Source organism: Anopheles cruzii, chromosome 3 (assembly GCF_943734635.1).
Source record: "Anopheles cruzii chromosome 3, idAnoCruzAS_RS32_06, whole genome shotgun sequence".
In the NCBI taxonomy this organism is placed as follows: Eukaryota; Metazoa; Arthropoda; class Insecta; order Diptera; family Culicidae; genus Anopheles; species Anopheles cruzii.
The window spans coordinates 15,635,113-15,654,697 of NC_069145.1; the positions used below are offsets into that span (position 1 = coordinate 15,635,113).

Here is a 19,585-nt window from a genome sequence, read left to right on the forward strand (position 1 = left end):
TGTCGACCCCAGAAGTAACCCTGGTTGCAATCTTCCCCCTTAGCACACCATGTCGAAACAGTCGTCGTCGGTCAACGGGAACATTTCGAAGGAACTGCGTATGATGGGCCACTGGTCGAAGATGGGGTTCAACGACAAGACCGAACCGAAGAGCACCGAGGAGGAGGTGAACGAGTATCTCATCAAGGCGATCGACGCGCGCAGCATCGATCGGTTGCGGCTGGATCACTGCAAGCGGTTCCACCTGACGTTCATCAAGAGCGACATCGAGCGCAAGTACTGCCTCGAGCCGGACCCGATGCTGAACGTCTACTTCTACTGCAGCCTCATCATCTTCTTCGGCATCATGTCCATCCAGGTGCTGGTGTTCTCGATGTAAGTGGCCCGAGCGCCCAAAGCTGCTTGGTACCTGTGGCTGATCACCGGATCACTGTTCTTTGCCCGGGAACGGGATTTTTAGGGATCAGTACAGCTACTGGGTGTACGGCGCCCTGACGCTCGCCCTCCTGGTGTGCTGCGTTCCGGTATTCACCCGCGAAAATATGGTAAGCTACCCGGTGGGGCCGCCCCACGCTTCCTCGACTGTCCCCCGTACGGTTTCGTCCATTGTGGTTTTGCAGAAAGTGTCCACCTTCTTTCGGGCGGTGTCACAAAAAATACACGGCCACCGAGAGATTGCTCAAGTGATATCGCTCTGCGTCGTACTTACTGTGATATGTTTATCTTACTACAAACTGGTAAGCAACTGGAGCCGGCCCGGGCTGCTTCACCGATTCACCGATACCCGTTCCCTGTTTTCAGACATTAATTTTCTACCTTTCGCTTTACGACGAGTATCCGCTCGTGCGGCCTAGTAATTGTAAGGAGTCAAAAATTATCAATGTAAGTACACTGGGCTGGGCTGTCAGAACATGTCGGTGCAGAATCACCAGCAGGCCAACCGGAATTGACACGAATTCCCTCTTTGCAGATTCTACTACTGCTTACCTTGCTTGCCTTACTGACCTGTGCGGTGCATCAGTTTATCAAAATTCTGTTTAAAATCCTGCTGCTGATCGCCATACTCGTCCTGTACGTGGTATCGGTGGTCGTCCTGGCACTCATCTTCGAGCGCCACTGTGAACCATGGTAAGTTCTGAGCAATCTGATCCGTAGACACTGCAAAGTTTCTAAGACTCGCGAGAGTAATCATTTCGTTGGTTAACGTTGGTCCAATATTAAACTTTTTGTTTGACTTTGAACCTCACCATTGAACTAAATATGTCAACCTCAATATGTACTAAAAGTTGGGTGTATGAGGAGCTCAACTCAAATAGATCGGTTAGGACAACAGCATCAGCGGTGGCTGTGACAGAACGCTGGCTGGGAATGTTTGAGTCTTGAAATTTAATTGCCGCACGGTTTCATATCGATACAGATTGTATAAAATTTAGATTCTATAGACCAAAGTGATTAATTCAATTTAACATAATCTCCAACCTGCTGTCCGGGGCGCCGATGTAATTATTTATTAGCTTCCAGTTTGAAGCCGATCAAAATATTCACCGGTGGCCGTGGTCGAACATTGTGAAGCATAAATTAAATATGTGAACAGACGGTTAATTCTTACGAAGCTTCCGTTTAGCCGTTCGTCAAACAGTGACGCGATGGGCGGTACCCTGGCCTCACGCTAATCGAAAAGTTTAAATCACCCACATCGAACCCACCGTTAAGTTGCGTCCTTGGCCTGAGATAGTCCAGGGTCAGCAACTTTGGCTTACGCGCCTGCCGAATTATGCTGATGGTAGGCGATGGCGGGGACAGAAATTAACAACCACCGTGACATGGCCGGCGCCATCCGACTTCCGGCTACCACAACACTCCTCAACAGTCTCAAGTAGAAAGGGCGGGGATTAAAACTTTTCAACGCGACCCGGTCCCGGGCTGGCCATAATGAGGATTTATCAACCATCGCTTCCTGCCCACGGCCGCACCGATTGAGCAATCAACCCTCGTCCCGTGCAGAAGGATTTCGTGATTTTATTTTTCTACATTTCCCATCCTGACAGCGAGTGGGAAGGAAATGAGTTCCAATCACCGGCCACCGGCCGGCTCGGATCGAGTTTTATTAATCGGTGTCGAAGTTTGCCGGATCAGCATCAACGTGAATCGTGAAGCCAATTTGCCGCTGTTGTCGATTCCGCCCTTTCGCATCGAGCTTCGAGTGCTTCGAGTTCGTGTTTTTCTCGAAAGTTTCCGCCTAAACCCTCGCAAGGCGCGTGTTTTGTTTTGAGCTTTTGCTGGTTCAAAGTCACCGAGCGTGTTGCAAAGTACTCCCGAACGAACGCCATTTCCATCCCAATCGTGCTTACCTTCGATCCGTGCTGGATTGTTTCCCGTGTTTGAGGTTAACAAATCATTTCGTAATCCATAAAATCAACTTTCGTTCCGTGTGTCCCATCGTTACCTTGTTACCCACCGGATCCTTCGGTTGGGGGACTAAAACACGGAAGTTGGAACGATGCGGCCGGGGTTCATTATCGTTAATTGTGGCAAACTTTAAAACTTAGTCGCTACGATACGAAAACAACCCGGAACCGGCGGTGATCCGTTGGGTCCGGGTTTTCGGGCTCCGTTTTGCGGTGGTCCTGTGGTCGAAATCTTTCGCCCGCACCCGATAATGAACCCGTTTATGGTCACAGTTAATGCCCATCATGTGCTAACGGCCCCTTTGGCTGCACATGACCGCAATCGGAAAAGTTAATTTAAACGGGTGTGACATGGGACGTCCGATTAGCTAAATGCGGCTCATAACTTCATTGCAAATGCACCACTCGTCGTTGGTACCGACAACCCGCGGTGAGTTGGTTCGGAATTACCCAAGGTACGGAAAAGTGAATTACGGTTTAGCTCAAAAGCCGGACGTCGGTTGGTTCACAGAAACATTTGCAATTAGCAGACACTGATCAGTTCGCTTTACTTCTCTGTAAAATAGTGGGGAAATAAGAATCACGCGAATTACTTCGTTTTATTAACTTTGATACGATCGACATTGTTAAAAGTTATTTGTCATCATGTTTGGGTTCGGTGGGATTTGAATATTAAATTTTATATGGAATCATCTTCCAATACTTTTACTCCATGCGGAAATCATTTAAGTAAAATAGAAAAATGTTTTATTTGCCTTAAATTTACTTAGAACTTCGAGTCTAGTCATTAGAAAAGTCCTATGCTGGTTCACTTATTTGGAACACTTTAAACGAGATACTTATTTGGTAACAAGATACTTATCGAATATAGCACTACTTTATTTTGCTACTTTAACCTTTCACTTTGAACCATAATAAATTGGGTAGGTTTGTATGTAAATTCTTCGTAACGAGGCTTTCTAATTACTATTTTTGGCTTCACGTTCTCCCCGATGGGCAGGTTTCTGACGACGGAAAGGTTCCTGATCGACGTGGCGTTCCTGGTGGTGTTCGTGATCGGCCAGATCATGCACAGCCAGCAGACGGAGATCACGCGCCGGCTCGACTTTATCTGGAAGCTGCAGGCGACCGAGGAGAAGGAGGACATGGAGCACCTGCAGGCCTACAACCGGAAGCTGCTGGCCAACATATTGCCGGTGCACGTGGCCGACCACTTTCTGATGCGCGAGAAGAATATTGAGGTACGGCAGGCCCTTTCAGGTTGGTCCACACGATTCTTTCGCTCACTTGGACTTGGACTTTGGATTCTAGGAGATCTACCACGAGCAGTGTGATACGGTGTGTGTGATGTTCGCTTCGATACCGAATTTCTCCGAGTTCTACATCGAGCTCGAGGGCAACAACGAAGGTGTCGAGTGTTTGCGCCTGCTGAACGAGATCATCGTCGACTTTGACGAGCTGCTCGCCCTGGAGCGGTTCCGGTACGTGGAGAAGATCAAGACGACCGGCTCTACGTACATGGCGGCCTCCGGGCTGACGGCGGACAGTTGCGACAAGACCGACTTCCAGCACGTGGTCGCCATGATCGACTACGCGCTGGAACTGTTCCAGAAGATCACGGACGTCAACGAACATTCCTTCAACAACTTCCGCATGCGGATTGGTACGTTTAGAGCGGGAGCCGGACATCCTGGAGACCAGACTTGATGCTTTATTCCCCCTCTCCGCAGGCATCAACATAGGGCCCGTGGTGGCCGGTGTGATCGGAACGCGGAAACCCCAGTACGACATCTGGGGCAACGCGGTGAACGTGGCCTCGCGAATGGACTCCACCGGCCTGATGGACCACGTCCAGGTGACGGAAGATGTGTACCAGATCGTGAAGGACAAGGGCTACAATCTGACCTGCCGTGGAACGGTGAACGTGAAGGGCAAAGGCACCATGATCACCTACTTGATGCCGGGCCTGGCAAAGGAACAGAATAACTAGATTAAGGGTGTTGTGTAACAGCTTCGGTTTCCCCCCAAAAGTTCCCCATCGGCCAACGGTGTCCCACGTCTTGCTGCGACATATCAATCGCCCAACCCTGCCATGCTGGTCCGCATTCGATGTTAGTAAATGTTCCTGTTAGACCTATGGAAGTGTGGTCCCCCGGTTGTACCTCTGTGCTTCCTTCCTTCATTGAGTTGTGGCACTCTCGAATAGCGTCAACGATCGGAACAGCAAAACAATCATCAATCAGTATTATATCCATCAGTGTACACGCAGCACGGGGAATCAAAATGGAACATACAATCAAAAGGTATCAATTTTAGCCGTTACAGTATCATTCCGCTACAACCACTCTAACATAGTTCAGGTGCAAGTTGTCTGTTTTGAGTGCACCGCTCGATCATGGCGGGGCAAAAGGACGTTAAGTCAATTAACGTCATGTTAAACGTACCGGAAGGCAAAGTAAGGATAGTTCCGAGGGCCCCAATGCGGGGGAGAGAATAGAAAGATGGATATATTTTTTGAATCATGTTTATCTTGGGAGGGTGGCCTTCCACGGGGCCGATAGAAATGTCTTCAAACCCTAAACGAAACGATCTTTCCACCATCAGCTGAGTTGAGCTTGGGCCACCAAACCTATTCGGCGACCAAAGCTGAGCCTTGGGGATCCTCTTCTCGCGAGGCTTTGTATAAATTACACTTTACTGAGAATCGTCCCGGCAAAGAGGGTTATACTGTAGAGGCTTTTCCCGGAGCCATCGGAGATCGCTCCGAATCGCTAACACATCGCTTTACACTTCCGTAAATGTTTGTCAGTAAGGTGTTTGTGTTACCTGTTGTTCCCGGGGGAAACTGGGACTTCGACGGAACATTAATTCAACGACCATCGTCCGTACGACGTACGCATACTCACCGGAGCAACCGTATAGTGAGAAAAGTACCATTTAATATTACTAACATTATTACAGTATTACTTGTAAGCTAAGGAAAACGAATCCGAAAGAATTGTCATACAAGCACTCTAAACCAAAGAAAGAAACCAACTCTAAATGGAATTTAATTCACTGATTTGACCACACGGAAAAGCGCGTTACGAATAAAGGTGGCATCACTGGCGAACCACTCAGGTTACTCATGATTGTTTCTGCTGGGTTACTCTGTTTTGTTAAACATTACGGCGGTCACCTACTGGTTGAAAGAGAAATCAATAAAGCCGAATTATGTACGTGTTATGAAAATTAACTTTAAATTACTTAAATTGTTTACTATTAAACGATTTGTTTTGTTTTGGTCCCGAGCGATTTCAAAACAAAACTGACAGCAGCGTGGAAATTGCACGAAAGAACGAATGTTGCTTGCACGCCGCCGATCTATCGCGCTCGACCATCTGTTTGGTGTGATTTTGGACAATCGACGCAATGGCCACCATCGACAACGACCCTCTGTTTACATCGCTGTGCAACGAAAAGACGCTGCAGTCACAGAAAGAGGGTTTTTTCAACGTGTTCTACCAGTCCGTGGCCGAGAACTTTAAGGGACCGCACGCCAACTGGCTGAAGGACGTGTACCAGAAAGTGCCGACCGATGCGGCCAAACTGCGCCTCGTGTATGAGGATCCGCTCGTGGCGTACGAGGTGCAAGGGACGCTCGAGTACGTGAAGCCCGTGTTCCGCGAGAAGGATGCCAAGTTCTCGCGGCAACGGCGCGAGCAGGCGACAACGTTGCTGGCCGAACGGAAGCTGCCGATGGCCCTGATGATGGCGTGCCAGGCGGTGATGCGTGCCCCGGCCCAGGGTGTCGATATGGCGATCGACAAAGGCCTCACGTTGGCGTTGGCCCTATTGACGCGGGCCGAGGTACTCATCACGATGCTGGACGGGAAGCGTGCCATGCAGGACCTGCAACTGGCGGTCAAGTGTGGCCTGTCGGTGAAGCAGAACGCCGACTACTACCAACGGGTGGCCAAGTGTTACGCCCGTAAGCGGCACACCCGGTGAATGTCCTGGGCCCGTCTCTCTAACGGTCTACCTCTTCCACAGTGACTGGCGAAGGTGCCCGTGCCGAGGTGGCGACCAAGGTGTTCCACCAGCTCACTGGCCAAAACGATTCCGCTGTCGCGAGGTTGAAGGAAGAGCTGGACGACCTGCGGGCCCTGAAGCGGGAAAAACCGACGGTCGAGGAACAACAGACGATGCCCACGTTCAGTGGGCCAGCGGCCAACAAGGAACTGCTCGGTGCCTCGTCGAAGGTAAAGCTCGTCGGCAGCAAAGACGATCCCCGGGGACGCTACATTACGGCGGCCGAGGACCTCGCGTCCGGAGAGCCCATCCTAGCGGAGCCGGCCCATGCAGTGTGTCTGTATCCGAAGTTCTTCGGCTCACACTGCAACGCTTGTTTTGCGCGGTAAGTGGCCGCCCTAACCTAAAAACGTGATGGGCTTCGCTTGAATGGACCTTCTTTCTCAGGTTGGTCGCTCCGGTTGCGTGCGGCGTGTGCTGCGGGGTGGCGTTCTGTTCCGTCGAATGCCGTGATCGTGCCTGCGCCACGTACCACCGGTTCGAGTGTGAGTATCTCGATCTGATGATCGGTTCCGGGATGTCGATCCTGTGCCAGCTGGCCCTCCGGATCGTCACCCAAACCGGCACGCCGGAAGCCGCGCTCGAGAAGGGAAACGAAGTGTTGGGCGTGCTGTGCGCCCACACGCAGTACCGTGACCCGGAGGATCACTTTAGGCGCACCCTGATGACCACATTCCTGCTGCGGTGCCTGCAGAAGGCGGAATTCTTCGGGCGCCGCACAACCGAGTCGCCCGAACCGACGGAACTCGAGCTGCAGGTCGGGGCCGTTCTGCTCGGCCTGCTCCAGACGCTCCAGTTTAACGCGCACGAAGTGTACGAAACGCGCATCACCGGGAAGCATCGGATCGACACGGCCAAGGTGCAGTACCTCGGGGTGGGCATTTATCGGGCCGCGTCGATGTTTAACCACGAGTGCTACCCGGGCGTGCTGCGTACGTTCTGCGGAACGTCGATCGTGTTCCACACGAGCCGGCCGCTACGTAGCGGTGCGGTCATTCCGGAGAACTACGGACCGCACTTTCTGCGCCAAGCGAAGGCACTGCGGCAGCGTAATCTCCGATCGCGGTACTGGTTCAAGTGTGACTGCCGGACGTGCACCGAAGACTGGCCCCTGCTGGAGCAGCTCAGCGACGAACCGCGGCTCCGGTGTCCTACGGCGCGCTGCGCCAATGTGCTGCCGTACCCGGGTAAATCCGGGAAGCGCCAAACCAAGTGTAGCCTGTGCAAAAAACAGGTCAACCTGGAACCGTGCATCAGCATGGTGGAAACCGCACTGGATCTGTACACGTCCGGTGCCGAAATGATGGCGGTGGGTTCGCAAACCAAGCTATAGCTTCTGAAACGGCCCATTTATTAGAGACTAATATCAAAATGTGAACACTACGCTTCCATTCCAGAACGAGCAAATCGATCAAGCGATCGAGCTGTTGACGCGAGGCATCAACATCTTCATGCAGGTGGCCGTCCCGCCGCACAAACCGACCCACGTGGCGGAGGAATCGCTGCGGGTGTGCTTCGCCGACAAAGGCACCACGAGTCGCTACTGAGCTGTGCAGGAAGGGAAGTATCCGCCTCCCGTCGGGCAGTCTCTTTCAGGGTGGCCAAGTGGATAATAAAAGTGGCATTTTATCACGTATCCTTCTCGTGTGCGTGCGATCCTATGGACCGCAGGAAGACGTTGGCAATTGTGGGGTTTGCTGGTCAAAGCAGACTAAAGATAACGTTGGCCCGTGCCGGGAAGCTCATCATCGATCGCGGGATCCTTCGCGTCGTCGATCAGTGTCGTGCACGGTTGCTTCCCGTTCGTCGGTTCGCACTCATCCAGCGATCGGCCACGGATGGAGAAATGGATGGCCCTGGGTAGAGGCGGATAAGAAAGTGTGATCGATCAATCGATCGGTAAAACACGGCGATCCCGGCAATACTTACACTGCGATGAAAAAAACGATCATCTGGGTGCCCATCGTTAGCAGGAAGATCGCCTGCGGGAACGTGTCGATCGAGGCGTTGTACACCTGCGTGTACAGCACCCCGCTCAGCAGTGGCACGGCGTTGTCGAACACGGACAGAAACGAGAAGATGATGCCGCGCTCGTTCGTGGGCACCATCTTCGAAATCATCGATCGCAGCACCGGCGCAACGACGGGGCCCACGCTCGAGATGGTGGCCCCAATGTACAGCACCCAGCCGACCTGGGCGAAGATGTACACAAACCGGGCACTGGCGTGCGCCAGCGCCCCGATCATGATGATGATCGTGTCCTTCAGGCCGAGCACGCGCGTAAACAACGGCACACCGAGAAACATCATCACGACGTACGCGGCCGATTGGTACGTTTTGAAGTAACTGTACAGATCCGTGTCCCAGTCGAAGCGCAGCTGTGTGTAGAGATACATTTTCGGCTTCTCGTCACGCTGGAACGTGTAGAAGGACATCGCGACCATCAGCAGGTACAGGTAGGTGCGCCGGTGCAGCGTGCGCCGCTTCACGAATGTTTGCACCGAGCGGACAACGTGCTGACGGTCGAAGAAATCGAGCGGCATCCGGTACCAGGGCAGCTCGCGGATCGAACACTGGCGCTCGGTTGTGCGCGACTTTAGACAGAGTGCCGAGTAGAGGATCGAACAGGCCAGCAGCGAAGCATTGATGGCGAACATGATCGTGTACGATTTGCCCGTACGGTTGAAGATCAGGTTGCCGAGGGCCACTCCGATCGGCATCGTGCTAAGGTAGGTCGCATCGAGGATGGTGATGCGGAGCGTGCGCTCCTCGACCGTCGTGATGTCGGAGATGTACGCGAAGCAGGAAGCGAAGATCGCAATGTCGGCCCCCGTCAGCACACTGGGGATGGTCGCGGTGTAGATAATGTACTCCACCGGCCACGCGGGCATCCGCGTGTTCACCACCACCATCAGCGAGTAGATAAACTTCCCGGTAAGCCCGAGGATGAGCGGCAGCTTACGGCCTCGCCGATCGGACCACGCGCCGAGAAAGAGCGCCAGAATTATCGGTACCACGTACATCGCGATGTTGTTCCACTGGTGAAAGGTGGACGTCGTCACCTGAACCTCCTTCTTGATGTCCTGGTGCTGCTCGATGTTGAGACACACCTCGTGCGTGTACCCATGGTCGACGGTGCACGCCTTGTATAGGAAGAACGCCTGTTCCACCACCGACGTCAGCATAAACGCCATCATGTAGAGGAACATGGACGGTTCGACGGAAATCTTGCGGTACCATCGTTCCGTGCGCTGCTCGGCCGCAGTTGCCATCTTCGCGGTGCCATCGCGTACCTGTGGAATGAATCGGGTTGAGGTTTTTTTTCTGTTAGCATCGTCAGCAGCTTACCTCAGCACTTTCGGTTTGCGCCATTTGCGTGCCGGCGCGGCCCAAAGCAGCGCCAACAGGTTGCTACTGTCTGTTCGCTGAACGACTGTCCGTATGCGACTGTGCAGTTCCAGCGCACAGGGCATGACCCACTCGGAACCCAACCAGTTTCGTGTGCGCGAAAGAGAGCGTCTCTGCCGTCCGGAGTCGCGCCTCTCTTTGCACGCACCGTGATGATAGCACTATCACCGAGGTTGCGTGTGATGCTGTGTCGTCCGATCTCACCAGCCGGTGCCGGTGTCGTTATCTGTAATTGGAGCTATTAACTGTACGCGGACAAATCAGCTGGACAGGCTCGGGAGACGTCGGTCGCCATTCAGACCTTCGCCTGCTGACGGCGATGAATACTGACCGAGGGTGAAGAAAGTTGATTCGGCATGATTGTCTCGCCAGCCGACGGCTGCAGTTTGAATGACCGCGAGTGGGTCTCCGATCGATTGATTTGCTGCTGACGATAGGGACCGAGAAAAGACGGTGAGAAAGAGTTGTGTTACTACATTGTAGTATAGCATTTATCAGGAGAGTGTTTGTTTGTTTCGTTTTTACATTTACACCACGTGCGTCGAGACGGTACGGTTCAGCTTTTCGCCTCGTCATCCGGCCTAACATACATTCCTTATCGGGGAGAGCTTACTGAATAGTTTTACCGTGCGGGCCGCTGCGGAAGGGATGCTGCGCTGAATGAGATGATTTAAATGATAGGCAGAGTTCGGAGAACTTTAACGGCTATTTCGGTTAAGCCCAATTAAAGGAGATGCGAATAACTTCCATTTTGGCGCGCACCGAATTGACAATCAAAGCAATCTCTCACGTGTCGAGCACGTGTGCAGCTGTCAAATGCGATGTTGTTTTTCTCATGCCGGCAACGAAATGCGCACTCACACATTCTCGCATCCCAGGTTTCGTAACTATGCGCACACAATTTACGTACAAAATGGACCATATTCCGCCTTTTTTCTTCGTCGTCTCGGCAACATTGTTGCGTCTTTTTATCAGCCACGGTTTTTACCGCACTGTCTCAAGCTCCCAGACGATAAACGAAAGCAAAAAAGCGCACAATGAGTGGTAGACAATGTGTTTTCTCTGTGTCATTGCACCGTTCCCATACCACACTAGTTGATCGTCTATCTAATCGTAGGCGTTATTGATTGAATAATCAAATATACCTTATCTTACACTAATTGAAGGGTTTTACATTTGTAAAAGTACTTGAAACCCGGAGGTCGCACTGCCACCGTTCGCAACGCCCATCCCCGAGAGAGTCGAGGTCGAGTGGGCCTAACAAATGCAGAGCAAACACAATCACTGTCGCCGGCCACAATGGCGAGAGTGTTAAATATGCAAATAGAACGCTTTTGACCACCAACCAGCAACAGTAATGCTCACAGGATCTCCGATTGCTTAGATCGCGTGGAACAAACGCGCCACAAACGCGCCACAAACGCGCAACTTTTATCTCACTGCCGGTTGTTATGGTAACGCAATTGACAACCGGCACTTTTCGAGCGCCAAACGTCAAACGAAAACGTTTCGCTGATTGCACACGGTTTGCCGAGCTGGGATCGTGTGCAACATTTAAAGCAAGTTCGTGAAATGTTGCATTGCGATGTTTCCGTTCGATTCGATGAGTTTTGTCGAAACGGTTCGAGTCCTGGGAACCGAATGATGTTCCTTCTTTTTTCGATCTGGCCGTTATGAAAGCAACCCAAATAAACTTGGAATAATCCCCGAAGAACCACCCATTGGTTCTATATCCCTAAGCCCCATATTAAATGCACCATTAATCAAAACGATTCCACAAAAGGCCGTGCACAAAAGAACCGTCATAATCGTGGCGTGTGGTTCTCGCTCAATACCCAACTGATGTGTAATTACAGCTAAGGCCGATCCTATAGGTCTTAGATTACTAACAATAGTTTGGGGCGAACCATCGTCCTTGACCAACATTAATCTAAGCATCTCCATTTGTCATGTATCTAGCGCAAGGAAGGGAGTTCCTCTTCCAGCAAACCTCGTGCACCCAAAAACAACGGATCCCGCGCACGCATAATGCGAGGGCCTCTCCGCGGGCGCCAAAGTACCGGCCTTGAATAGTGTCGAACTTCGTTCGTTCGGCATAATTGCCTGGAGTGCAGGCTCACAGCATGGCGCTTTTACGATTCGAATCGAATGGAGTCCGGTGGCGGCCCCAGGTGAAGTATGGTTATTATGCACGGCCCAGCCCAGCAGAGAAGAAGAAGCCCCAAATTCCTCGATGACGACGGCTCGAGTGGAATCAAATCGAGAACACAGTTATCGAGCCGCACTCGAAGCCTCCCGTCGATGGGCTGCGAGGCCACAGCGTGTACTTGAGCCCATGCCGCGCCCCGTGGTAATGTTTCCGGCCGCTGGACCTAATTGATTGGAGGCGCACATGATGAGGTGTTTGCGCCGTGCACCTATGGAAATGTGCAGCACCTTCAAAACGAGCGGCTTTTTATTAATTCACCGTTGGCGCACGGCAGGATGGCTCGGCCGCGAAGCGTTCTTCGCGTGGGTCCAGCCAAAAATCGAGCCTCCAGAAAGCGGTGCTTGAGACTCTTAAGGTTTGGCACCTGGTAACATTAACCTAGTTCCGGGCCTGTACCGACCATCGCTATGGAGGGTGATCAGCCACCATATTGTCCACGCGCATGGGAAGACATCAAATGGCGCAGGTCTACACCCAAATTGTAAGCCTTTTTGGAACAATCGTCAGTTGATCCCACCATGGCTTGCCCAAACTATAGTAATAACGTAACTATAGCAATTAAATCTGAGCGCAATTCCAGAACTCCACGATAAGCTGTAACCCAATTTCGAGCGATGCATCGGCCAAAGTGCTCTGACGACCACGATTGGCTCCGCGGAACTTTCTAAGGGTCGAATTTTCAATCCCAGAAACCTCAGTCAACGTGTCACACTTTTCCAGAGACCCCCTGCCGCGCAGGTGGCACGCCGACGATAAAAGGCGAAGGAACCACCCGCAAAGGGGAAGCCAGCCGACCCGACAATGGGAAGCAGCAACATGTCTTCATTAGTGTGCGCTTTCGCGGAACATAATTGGTCGGTAGGCAAATGCCGCAAACGACCACCGACCCAGCACGCGAGATATCGAATCTCCGCGGGCCCTAACCCAAATTGAGGTGACATTGAAACAATTTGCTCGTCCCGGACCGTCCCGGCCGCGGAGCCATTAGCCGCCGCGGGGTCCCATCGTCGTCGGCTACGGACGGTCTCGTAATTGTTTCCCTATCAGCCCAGCCCGCGCGCCGAGTGCCGTGCTTCCTAGGTCTGCCCACCGGGGTGCGCCACCTTTGACACTGCCATTCCCAGGACTAGGCGCTACGCCGGTGCATCGGATCGGCGCATCGGTGGTCTCCCACGGTGGCGCCCCTATTGTTTCCCAACGTAGACGACGACGAGGACGCTCCGGCGAACATTTGCATTCATTTGCTCTGTCGTTGGTCCGGACGGTGCCACCGCTGGTGACCGCTCCGGATCGCGTAATGAAGCAGCGAGCTGCACTGTGGCCATGTTGACACCACCGGTACACCAGACACGGGGGCTAAGCTGAGGAAGACGCTGCCCGTCGTCGGTGTGTGGCGCTGGAAGGAAAAGAAAAGTGACGTTCCGGAGAAAAGGCGAAAGCTTGAAGGGCTGCCCTGTGGTCGTAGAATAAATTTGCATTCAGTCACGGTCGGGGCCAGAATTGAGAAGAATTGACAGTCTTCACAACAATGAAGTCATTCGCAAAATAAGCCCAAACCCGGTGAGATGAATTATTTGGTGCAAATGTTTGAAACATACTTTTTGGCCATTACCGAATTATTCTTCCGGGGATCCGGAAGTCCCATGAGCACCCTTTGCGCGTGACCCCGAAAGCGCACATCAGCGCCACGCCACCGGATCGTCACGACGCGCGGACGTGGGAATGTGCGCAAAGCGCAGGCCCAAAATGGGCAAAGATGTCGGCCACCAAGACACGCGATGTGTCGGTTAATTTGCATTCCTCCCCATCCCCACCGCAGGTTCCCCGCGAATTGTGCTCCGCCGTTTTCCCTTTCTTTCTGCGACTATGCGATCGGAGGCGACACCACACTTTACGCCACAATCACGCGGAACCTAAGGGAAGTTCGGAAACACCTTCGGACAGCAGATTGTAACCTAATTCGTGGGGCCGGGTCCCTGCTTTTCCGGTTCGAAATCTTGGCCCCTGTTCCCGGGGTGGAGTCACAGGAGAGCATAACCTGTTCGCCTCGCGGCCACCCGCTGTCAACGTCAACCTGCGCGATGGGCGCTGTGGCGTTGCGTGAAATTGGGCCACCGTACTCAGCATAAACCATTGCCCTGAACCAATAGATCGGCGCCGATCGGTGGCCGGCGATGCGACGAGGACCAATTGGCCAACCTGCAGTGCACCCGCCCGCACCGATTGCACCGATAATTTATTCTAATAATTAAGGAATCAAATCGCACCCTCCGACAACGACCGCCGGCGCGACGTGTGTGTGTGTCGCTTCTTCCCAGCGACTTTCACTGAAGTCGGAGCGAGAATCGAACCTGATGTGGCGCGCAGCATAAGAGCCATTTGCGCCGATGGCGCCCATGGAAAGCCGCGTCGGCGATGGCGGCGTCGGTGGCGATCATTGGGATGCGATTTACAACCGCAAGGTGGGTGATAAAAAGTTAAGTGGGCTCTCGGAACGCTCGAGCGACTCGTGCCGGCGTAGGTGTGGAGCTGTGGCGCGGAGAAAGGCTGGAAACCCAACTGATAACGGGAGGGAACACGATACGTGACAGATCTCCGATACTTTCTCCAGCGGCACACCCGGCGGCCCACAAATTGCATTGCATTGCACCGCATTGCATGTGGAGCATGTGTGGTGGAAGTTATGGTTCCAAACTGGAAACGGGACCGTCGATTTTGGGGCCACTCGGTAAAGGATCAAGTTCTGGACCATGTGGGATCAGTAGCCTAGCACATAACAAGCAAAAAGACGACTTTTTTTACTTACATTTCATGCTTGATAGAGGGAGGGATCAATGCTTGCACCGGACATTTTGTCAACGTCCTGATGGAATTACGATCATAATTGACAATCCTTAACCATCAGTATTCATATCTTCAACGAATTTGATGACGACTGGTTCTCTACGAATGGTGCAAATGTCTCACTAACAAAATTTAAAAAAAAATTACAAAACTTCAATAAATTTACTAAAAAGGTGGCCTATACTGAATTCATCGCCAAAGGTAAGAAACTACAATGAAAAGTATACAACCAGAGAGGTTAAGTGCCAAGCTTAACCAAATCGACAAAACAATCAACAAAAAGAGTTCTTTATCATCGAAAATAAACATCGAAACCTTAATATTATCCCACTCTGCTTGATTTGAACCCATTATTAATCCGAAACGGGATACTGGTAGCTTGACATTTCATTGAGTCCACCGTAGATAACCTCAAACTGTTTGTAGAATGACAGGAATGTCATAGAGTACACAGCTTCTTTGTCGGTGCAAAGTAGCCTTTGAGAATTTTGAGTAACAACATTTAGCACAAACGAATGGAACATTGATTGAATCAGGCTTGGTGATGAATTTCTGAAGGAAGTCTCACATGGAGATTAATGGTTCACAAACCTTAATAATTGTACATTGGAATGAATGAATCAATGTGTATTTAGTAAACAAAGAATGAATGTTTTGTAATGGTATATCTTTTCGCAAACTATCTATCAAAGCCGTGTTACCATCAACCATTTCTTTTATGCTTTCGAGTTGATCATTGGTCCTTCACATGAAGTGGGTTATAAAATAAAAGTGCAGGCTTGCCATTTGGTGTACTTTCTATCCGTCACTCACTCGCTGCGATCGATAAGAACGGCTACCGATATCCTAGATCTGGCTCCAGCGTAGCGGGGGGCCCAGCATGGCGAGCATGGCACTAACATTTCAATTTCCCACCGACACCTGTCCCGCGTGCGCTCTATAATTCTCCGATCGTTCACCAGCGATCCGCTTCGGGCGGTCGATCTGCCGTCGTTGTCGGGTTGAGCCACGGCACAGATTCTTCACGACACAAACGGAAGCTGTATTCCGCGCGCGCCTCGCGCCATCTGGTAGCAAACAGCGCCTGTCAGCGCTGTGCTACAGCTCGACTTGGGCGCTTCACCACGGCCAACAGCTCAATTGGCACCGAGAAACTCTGCCACGGTGTGAAGAATGTGGCGCACGCGAACGAGCTGAACGAGCCAAGCCGCCGTCAGGTGTGTGTCATCAGGATTTACGACCCAAACTCAACCGATACCGTAACTCCCGGTGGAGTCGCCCTCAATTGCCGGTTGCCACTTGCCGGTGCCTGTGCTTTTCGCCAACCGATCGCGATCGCCGATGCGCAGAATCAGCGGATCGAAGATCGCAACATAAAGATCCTCGCGCCCTCGGGGCACCGAGGCCGGCGGTAGATTTTATCAGCGCGCGAAACGATGCTCACCACCACGGCTCATCCATCAGCCTGCCTGCCGAGATTAACCTTCTGACCGATCGGCCCAGCTGGCGCTTGAAGTTGGCGCCGGGCCGCCGAACCACTCATTACGCGGCCGGGCCCGGGGGTCGGCTGGGAAAAGGTCGCAGTTCGATTTCACTTTTCGTGCGGTTTTTGTTTTTGCAGGACCTCTTCACGTGCGGGGAAGCGACCCTCGAGGTTTGCCGGGTTCCTAATGATGTGTGCGATGATCATCTGCAGAACCGTTTTTTATTTCCCGCTCCGACATCCGGCACTCGCGCGAGAGTGTGTGTGTGTATTACTTACGCGATTACGATCCGTTGATGCCCATTAGCGAGGGGCTGTGAATTTTCTACAACCCCGCAGGGAGCGCGAACAGGTCGCGCCCGAATGTGTCCACTTCAGGCGAGCCGAGAGGCCCAAAACTACCGATACCTAATTGCGTGAGAGGCATCCCTCGGGAGATCAGCGACGTTGAGTACCGTCGATGGTGCCGTTGGAGCTGCGGTCATCGATAGCTTCAATTTCATACCATGATGTAGCAAAAGATCGGCCGCGGGTGATTAACCAGCGCCCGACCAGCGGGGTTGGTCAATCGATTTGGTTCTAAACGACTCGCGATGACCCAGCCCAGGAAGATCGATACCCTACAGAATCAAGAATAAAAACGTGTCTGCCATTGATCGGGGTTGGCTCAGCTGAAGCTGATGATCGTCGCCGTTCTAAGGCCGAGAACTATACGCAGGAGCCACCGTCTACGGAATAAAATGGCCGTGCCCTGCCAGCGAGCGCCCAAAAAAGTGCAGTTAGCTGTTGGCGTAATGGTCGTCAATACCGGAAGATAACCGTGGCGATCGTGGCCCAACTCCGGGAGCTCCTACGGCACACGATGCCTTGCCGTAGATTACGAAGATCTTCTCGATTTTGACCACGTACTCCGAACCATGATGATGATGATGATGATGTCCGGAGAACCTAATTAGTTTCAATGTGTGCGGCTAACGGCAGAACGGCCTATCGCCTAGCGGATTACGCCGCTCAGCCACTTCAGCAGCTTTGCACCCCGGTAGCTCTCACAGACTTGACATGGGTTGGGTTTAATAAATTTGCCAAATATCTCCGGCAGGCAGGCATGATAGGATCATAATCCGCCACACGTCCTTTTTCCGTTTAGTAGGCGCCCCCCATGGGCCCTTGGGAACGGAAGTGGAACCTACCCGCAGGGTGAGCGAACGGAAGTGGCTGGTTGGGAGCGATTCTCAAACCCGTCTTTCACGGTCCACCGTTTGGCCTTAATTTGGGTCCGCTGGGCGTTGCGCAACGCATTTACCGTAAGCCACCGATTCCCGAGTGGTGGCAGCGCTACCTTGGCGCTACCGGGGATGTAAGTCGCACGATTAATCGACGAACAAGCGTCAGAAGAAAGCACAGAAGGGAACTAAAACGGCTCTAAAATCCGATTGTCTTAGAAGTGGCAACTCAAAAGACATCGATTGCACGAAAGCGACGAACCCGAATTAAGCCACGCGCCGGGAACGGTAGCGCACACCCTGGAATCCGGTGCGACTGGCACTTTCCACCGTTCGGAGCTGGCATTGTTTTCCCAGAACCGCGCGTCACAGGCTGTTTAGCATAAACTGTCATCCGAACAAATCTCGGCGATCGTGAACCGGCCAAGAAACACTTTCCATCTTTCTTCGCCGTTCCATTTCACCGCTCGCTGTGTGCGATGTTTATGCAAACGCCTGCTGCCAAAACCGTAATCGGAATCCGTCACACCGGCGGCCAGCACCCGAACGATGCGTGGGAACCCTTACTTTCTACCCCGGGCGCCAGCTCTTTTGTCGAACGATCTATCATTCAGCCCGAAAACCAGCGGCCAACGCATGCGAGCGCGCACCGTTGAGTTGAGAACTTCTTTCTGCACACAAAAACATACCTTGGCCGGGCCGCTGCCGTCACATTCCGTCATCCCGGAATGCTTCAATGTCCCCGGTGAGCCGCGTTCGTTAACAAACCAACCAGCCAGGCAACCACCATTTTGTCTACCCTTGTGTCCAGGGGTTTGGTCCGGGGCGTTTTAATTTGTCCACCCGCCGGATGAGGTTATGGACCACCTGTTTGTTCACGGTGAGTTCTCACGCAATTCACGGCGTCGAGGAAATTTACAAACTGATGACAATTTCGGGACGGTTGTCTTTCGGGCCCGTCGTCACTAAACCATTTAAAGACCGTAATTATTATTTTACGATAACAAAGTTCGGCGTAAGGTGTAGAAAGCGGAATGGAATGGAGTGGAAATTGAATAATGTCCTCAACGAGGCAACAACAATAGCCCGTGCCCGACCGGGGTGAATATTTACAATCATTATCAAATCCCATCTTTAATCGTACCCAAAACTGGGAAACATCATAACGCTGCTGAGTCGCTGTTTTTCGCTGTCCAATTCGGACACACGGGACGAGCTTACGGCAACCGTAACCCCGATCTAGCTTTCTTCCCAAAATTATGTCAAAATGTGCCACAATGTCCAGCCACAGAATTCTCACGCAACTGGCCGGCCCGTGGCGATCGATCGCTCCGAATTACGATCGCAAACCGATACCCAACAATTATCGACTTAGCAACTCCCTCAGCATCGTGCGATAATTTGTTGATCGTTAGTTTGCAATAATCGCTGGGCGCCTCCCTGAGAACCGATGCTTTCCGTCCGCAGCGCGAACCGCGAACCGAAAGGTCCAAACATTCCGAAGCTGGCGGAAATTGAAAAATGATCCCTTGCCCCGGATCGCACATTAGCGCAAACTGGAGCATTCGATCGGAGCGGAGTTTTGGGCTCAATCCCAACTCGCTGGCTGGGGATGAAAAAAGTAAACCAAAACCTCCGATCGCGACTAAAACCGGGGCTCCAACATTCATTATCAAAAACGCGCAACGGAAATGGCTCGTCCAAAACCACTCGTCCCATGTTGGTCAGTGTCTCCCCGCTGAAGGGCTGACGACATTGGAACGACAACCGGAACAGCGGTCCGAAACTGCACAGTAGACTCCGGGTTATGAAGATCAATTTGTTCGGAAAAACGATTGCCACTAAATGCACGCAGCAGCCAGGGTTATTATGCTGTGGGAAAGCCATCGGAACCATTTCTGTGTCCGGTTTTGGACGGGTAATGATGTTCCGAAAACAG

General features: G+C 52.2%; 3 protein-coding genes across 3 annotated transcripts in view; 2 read left to right on the forward strand and 1 right to left on the reverse strand.

The window, feature by feature from the left end:
- The window catches only part of LOC128269927 (adenylate cyclase type 6), a 43,089-nt gene extending 38,132 nt beyond the window's left edge, over window positions 1–4,957 (forward strand). The window contains exons 10-17 of the mRNA XM_053007331.1: window positions 44–375; window positions 461–545; window positions 621–737; window positions 802–882; window positions 971–1,128; window positions 3,409–3,649; window positions 3,720–4,071; window positions 4,139–4,957. Coding sequence (XP_052863291.1) covers window positions 44–375; window positions 461–545; window positions 621–737; window positions 802–882; window positions 971–1,128; window positions 3,409–3,649; window positions 3,720–4,071; window positions 4,139–4,398 — 1,626 coding nt within the window. The 3' untranslated portion in view covers window positions 4,399–4,957. The remainder of the gene's footprint in view (window positions 1–43; window positions 376–460; window positions 546–620; window positions 738–801; window positions 883–970; window positions 1,129–3,408; window positions 3,650–3,719; window positions 4,072–4,138) is intronic.
- An 813-nt stretch (window positions 4,958–5,770) lies between these two features.
- LOC128274988 (SET and MYND domain-containing protein 4) lies at window positions 5,771–8,157 on the forward strand. Its single transcript, XM_053013353.1, has 4 exons — window positions 5,771–6,378; window positions 6,441–6,804; window positions 6,867–7,788; window positions 7,877–8,157. The coding sequence occupies exons 1-4, from the start codon at window positions 5,820–5,822 to the stop codon at window positions 8,024–8,026; spliced, it is 1,995 nt and encodes a 664-aa protein (XP_052869313.1). The 5' UTR covers window positions 5,771–5,819; the 3' UTR covers window positions 8,027–8,157.
- LOC128274990 (proton-coupled folate transporter) lies at window positions 7,819–9,921 on the reverse strand. Its single transcript, XM_053013354.1, has 3 exons — window positions 9,828–9,921; window positions 8,409–9,772; window positions 7,819–8,335 (listed from the first exon to the last, which is right to left on the reverse strand). Exons 1-3 carry the CDS (start codon window positions 9,849–9,851, stop codon window positions 8,191–8,193), a joined length of 1,533 nt encoding a protein of 510 aa, XP_052869314.1. The 5' UTR covers window positions 9,852–9,921; the 3' UTR covers window positions 7,819–8,190.
- Window positions 9,922–19,585: the final 9,664 nt, after the last annotated feature.

What these genes read in the sequence shown, in the direction of transcription:
- LOC128274990 (XM_053013354.1), bottom strand. Translation starts at nt 9,851, where the DNA reads ATGGCGCAAACCGAAAGTGCTGAG. An exon ending in CGCAAACCGAAAGTGCTGAG is followed by an intron (nt 9,773 to 9,827) that starts GTAAGCTGCTGA and finishes TTCATTCCACAG; the next exon opens with GTACGCGATGGCACCGCGAA. An exon ending in ATCGTTTTTTTCATCGCAGT is followed by an intron (nt 8,336 to 8,408) that starts GTAAGTATTGCC and finishes GCCTCTACCCAG; the next exon opens with GGCCATCCATTTCTCCATCC.
- LOC128274988 (XM_053013353.1), top strand. Translation starts at nt 5,820, where the DNA reads ATGGCCACCATCGACAACGACCCTCTGTTTACATCGCTGTGCAACGAA. An exon ending in GGTGGCCAAGTGTTACGCCC is followed by an intron (nt 6,379 to 6,440) that starts GTAAGCGGCACA and finishes CCTCTTCCACAG; the next exon opens with TGACTGGCGAAGGTGCCCGT. An exon ending in CCGGTGCCGAAATGATGGCG is followed by an intron (nt 7,789 to 7,876) that starts GTGGGTTCGCAA and finishes CTTCCATTCCAG; the next exon opens with AACGAGCAAATCGATCAAGC.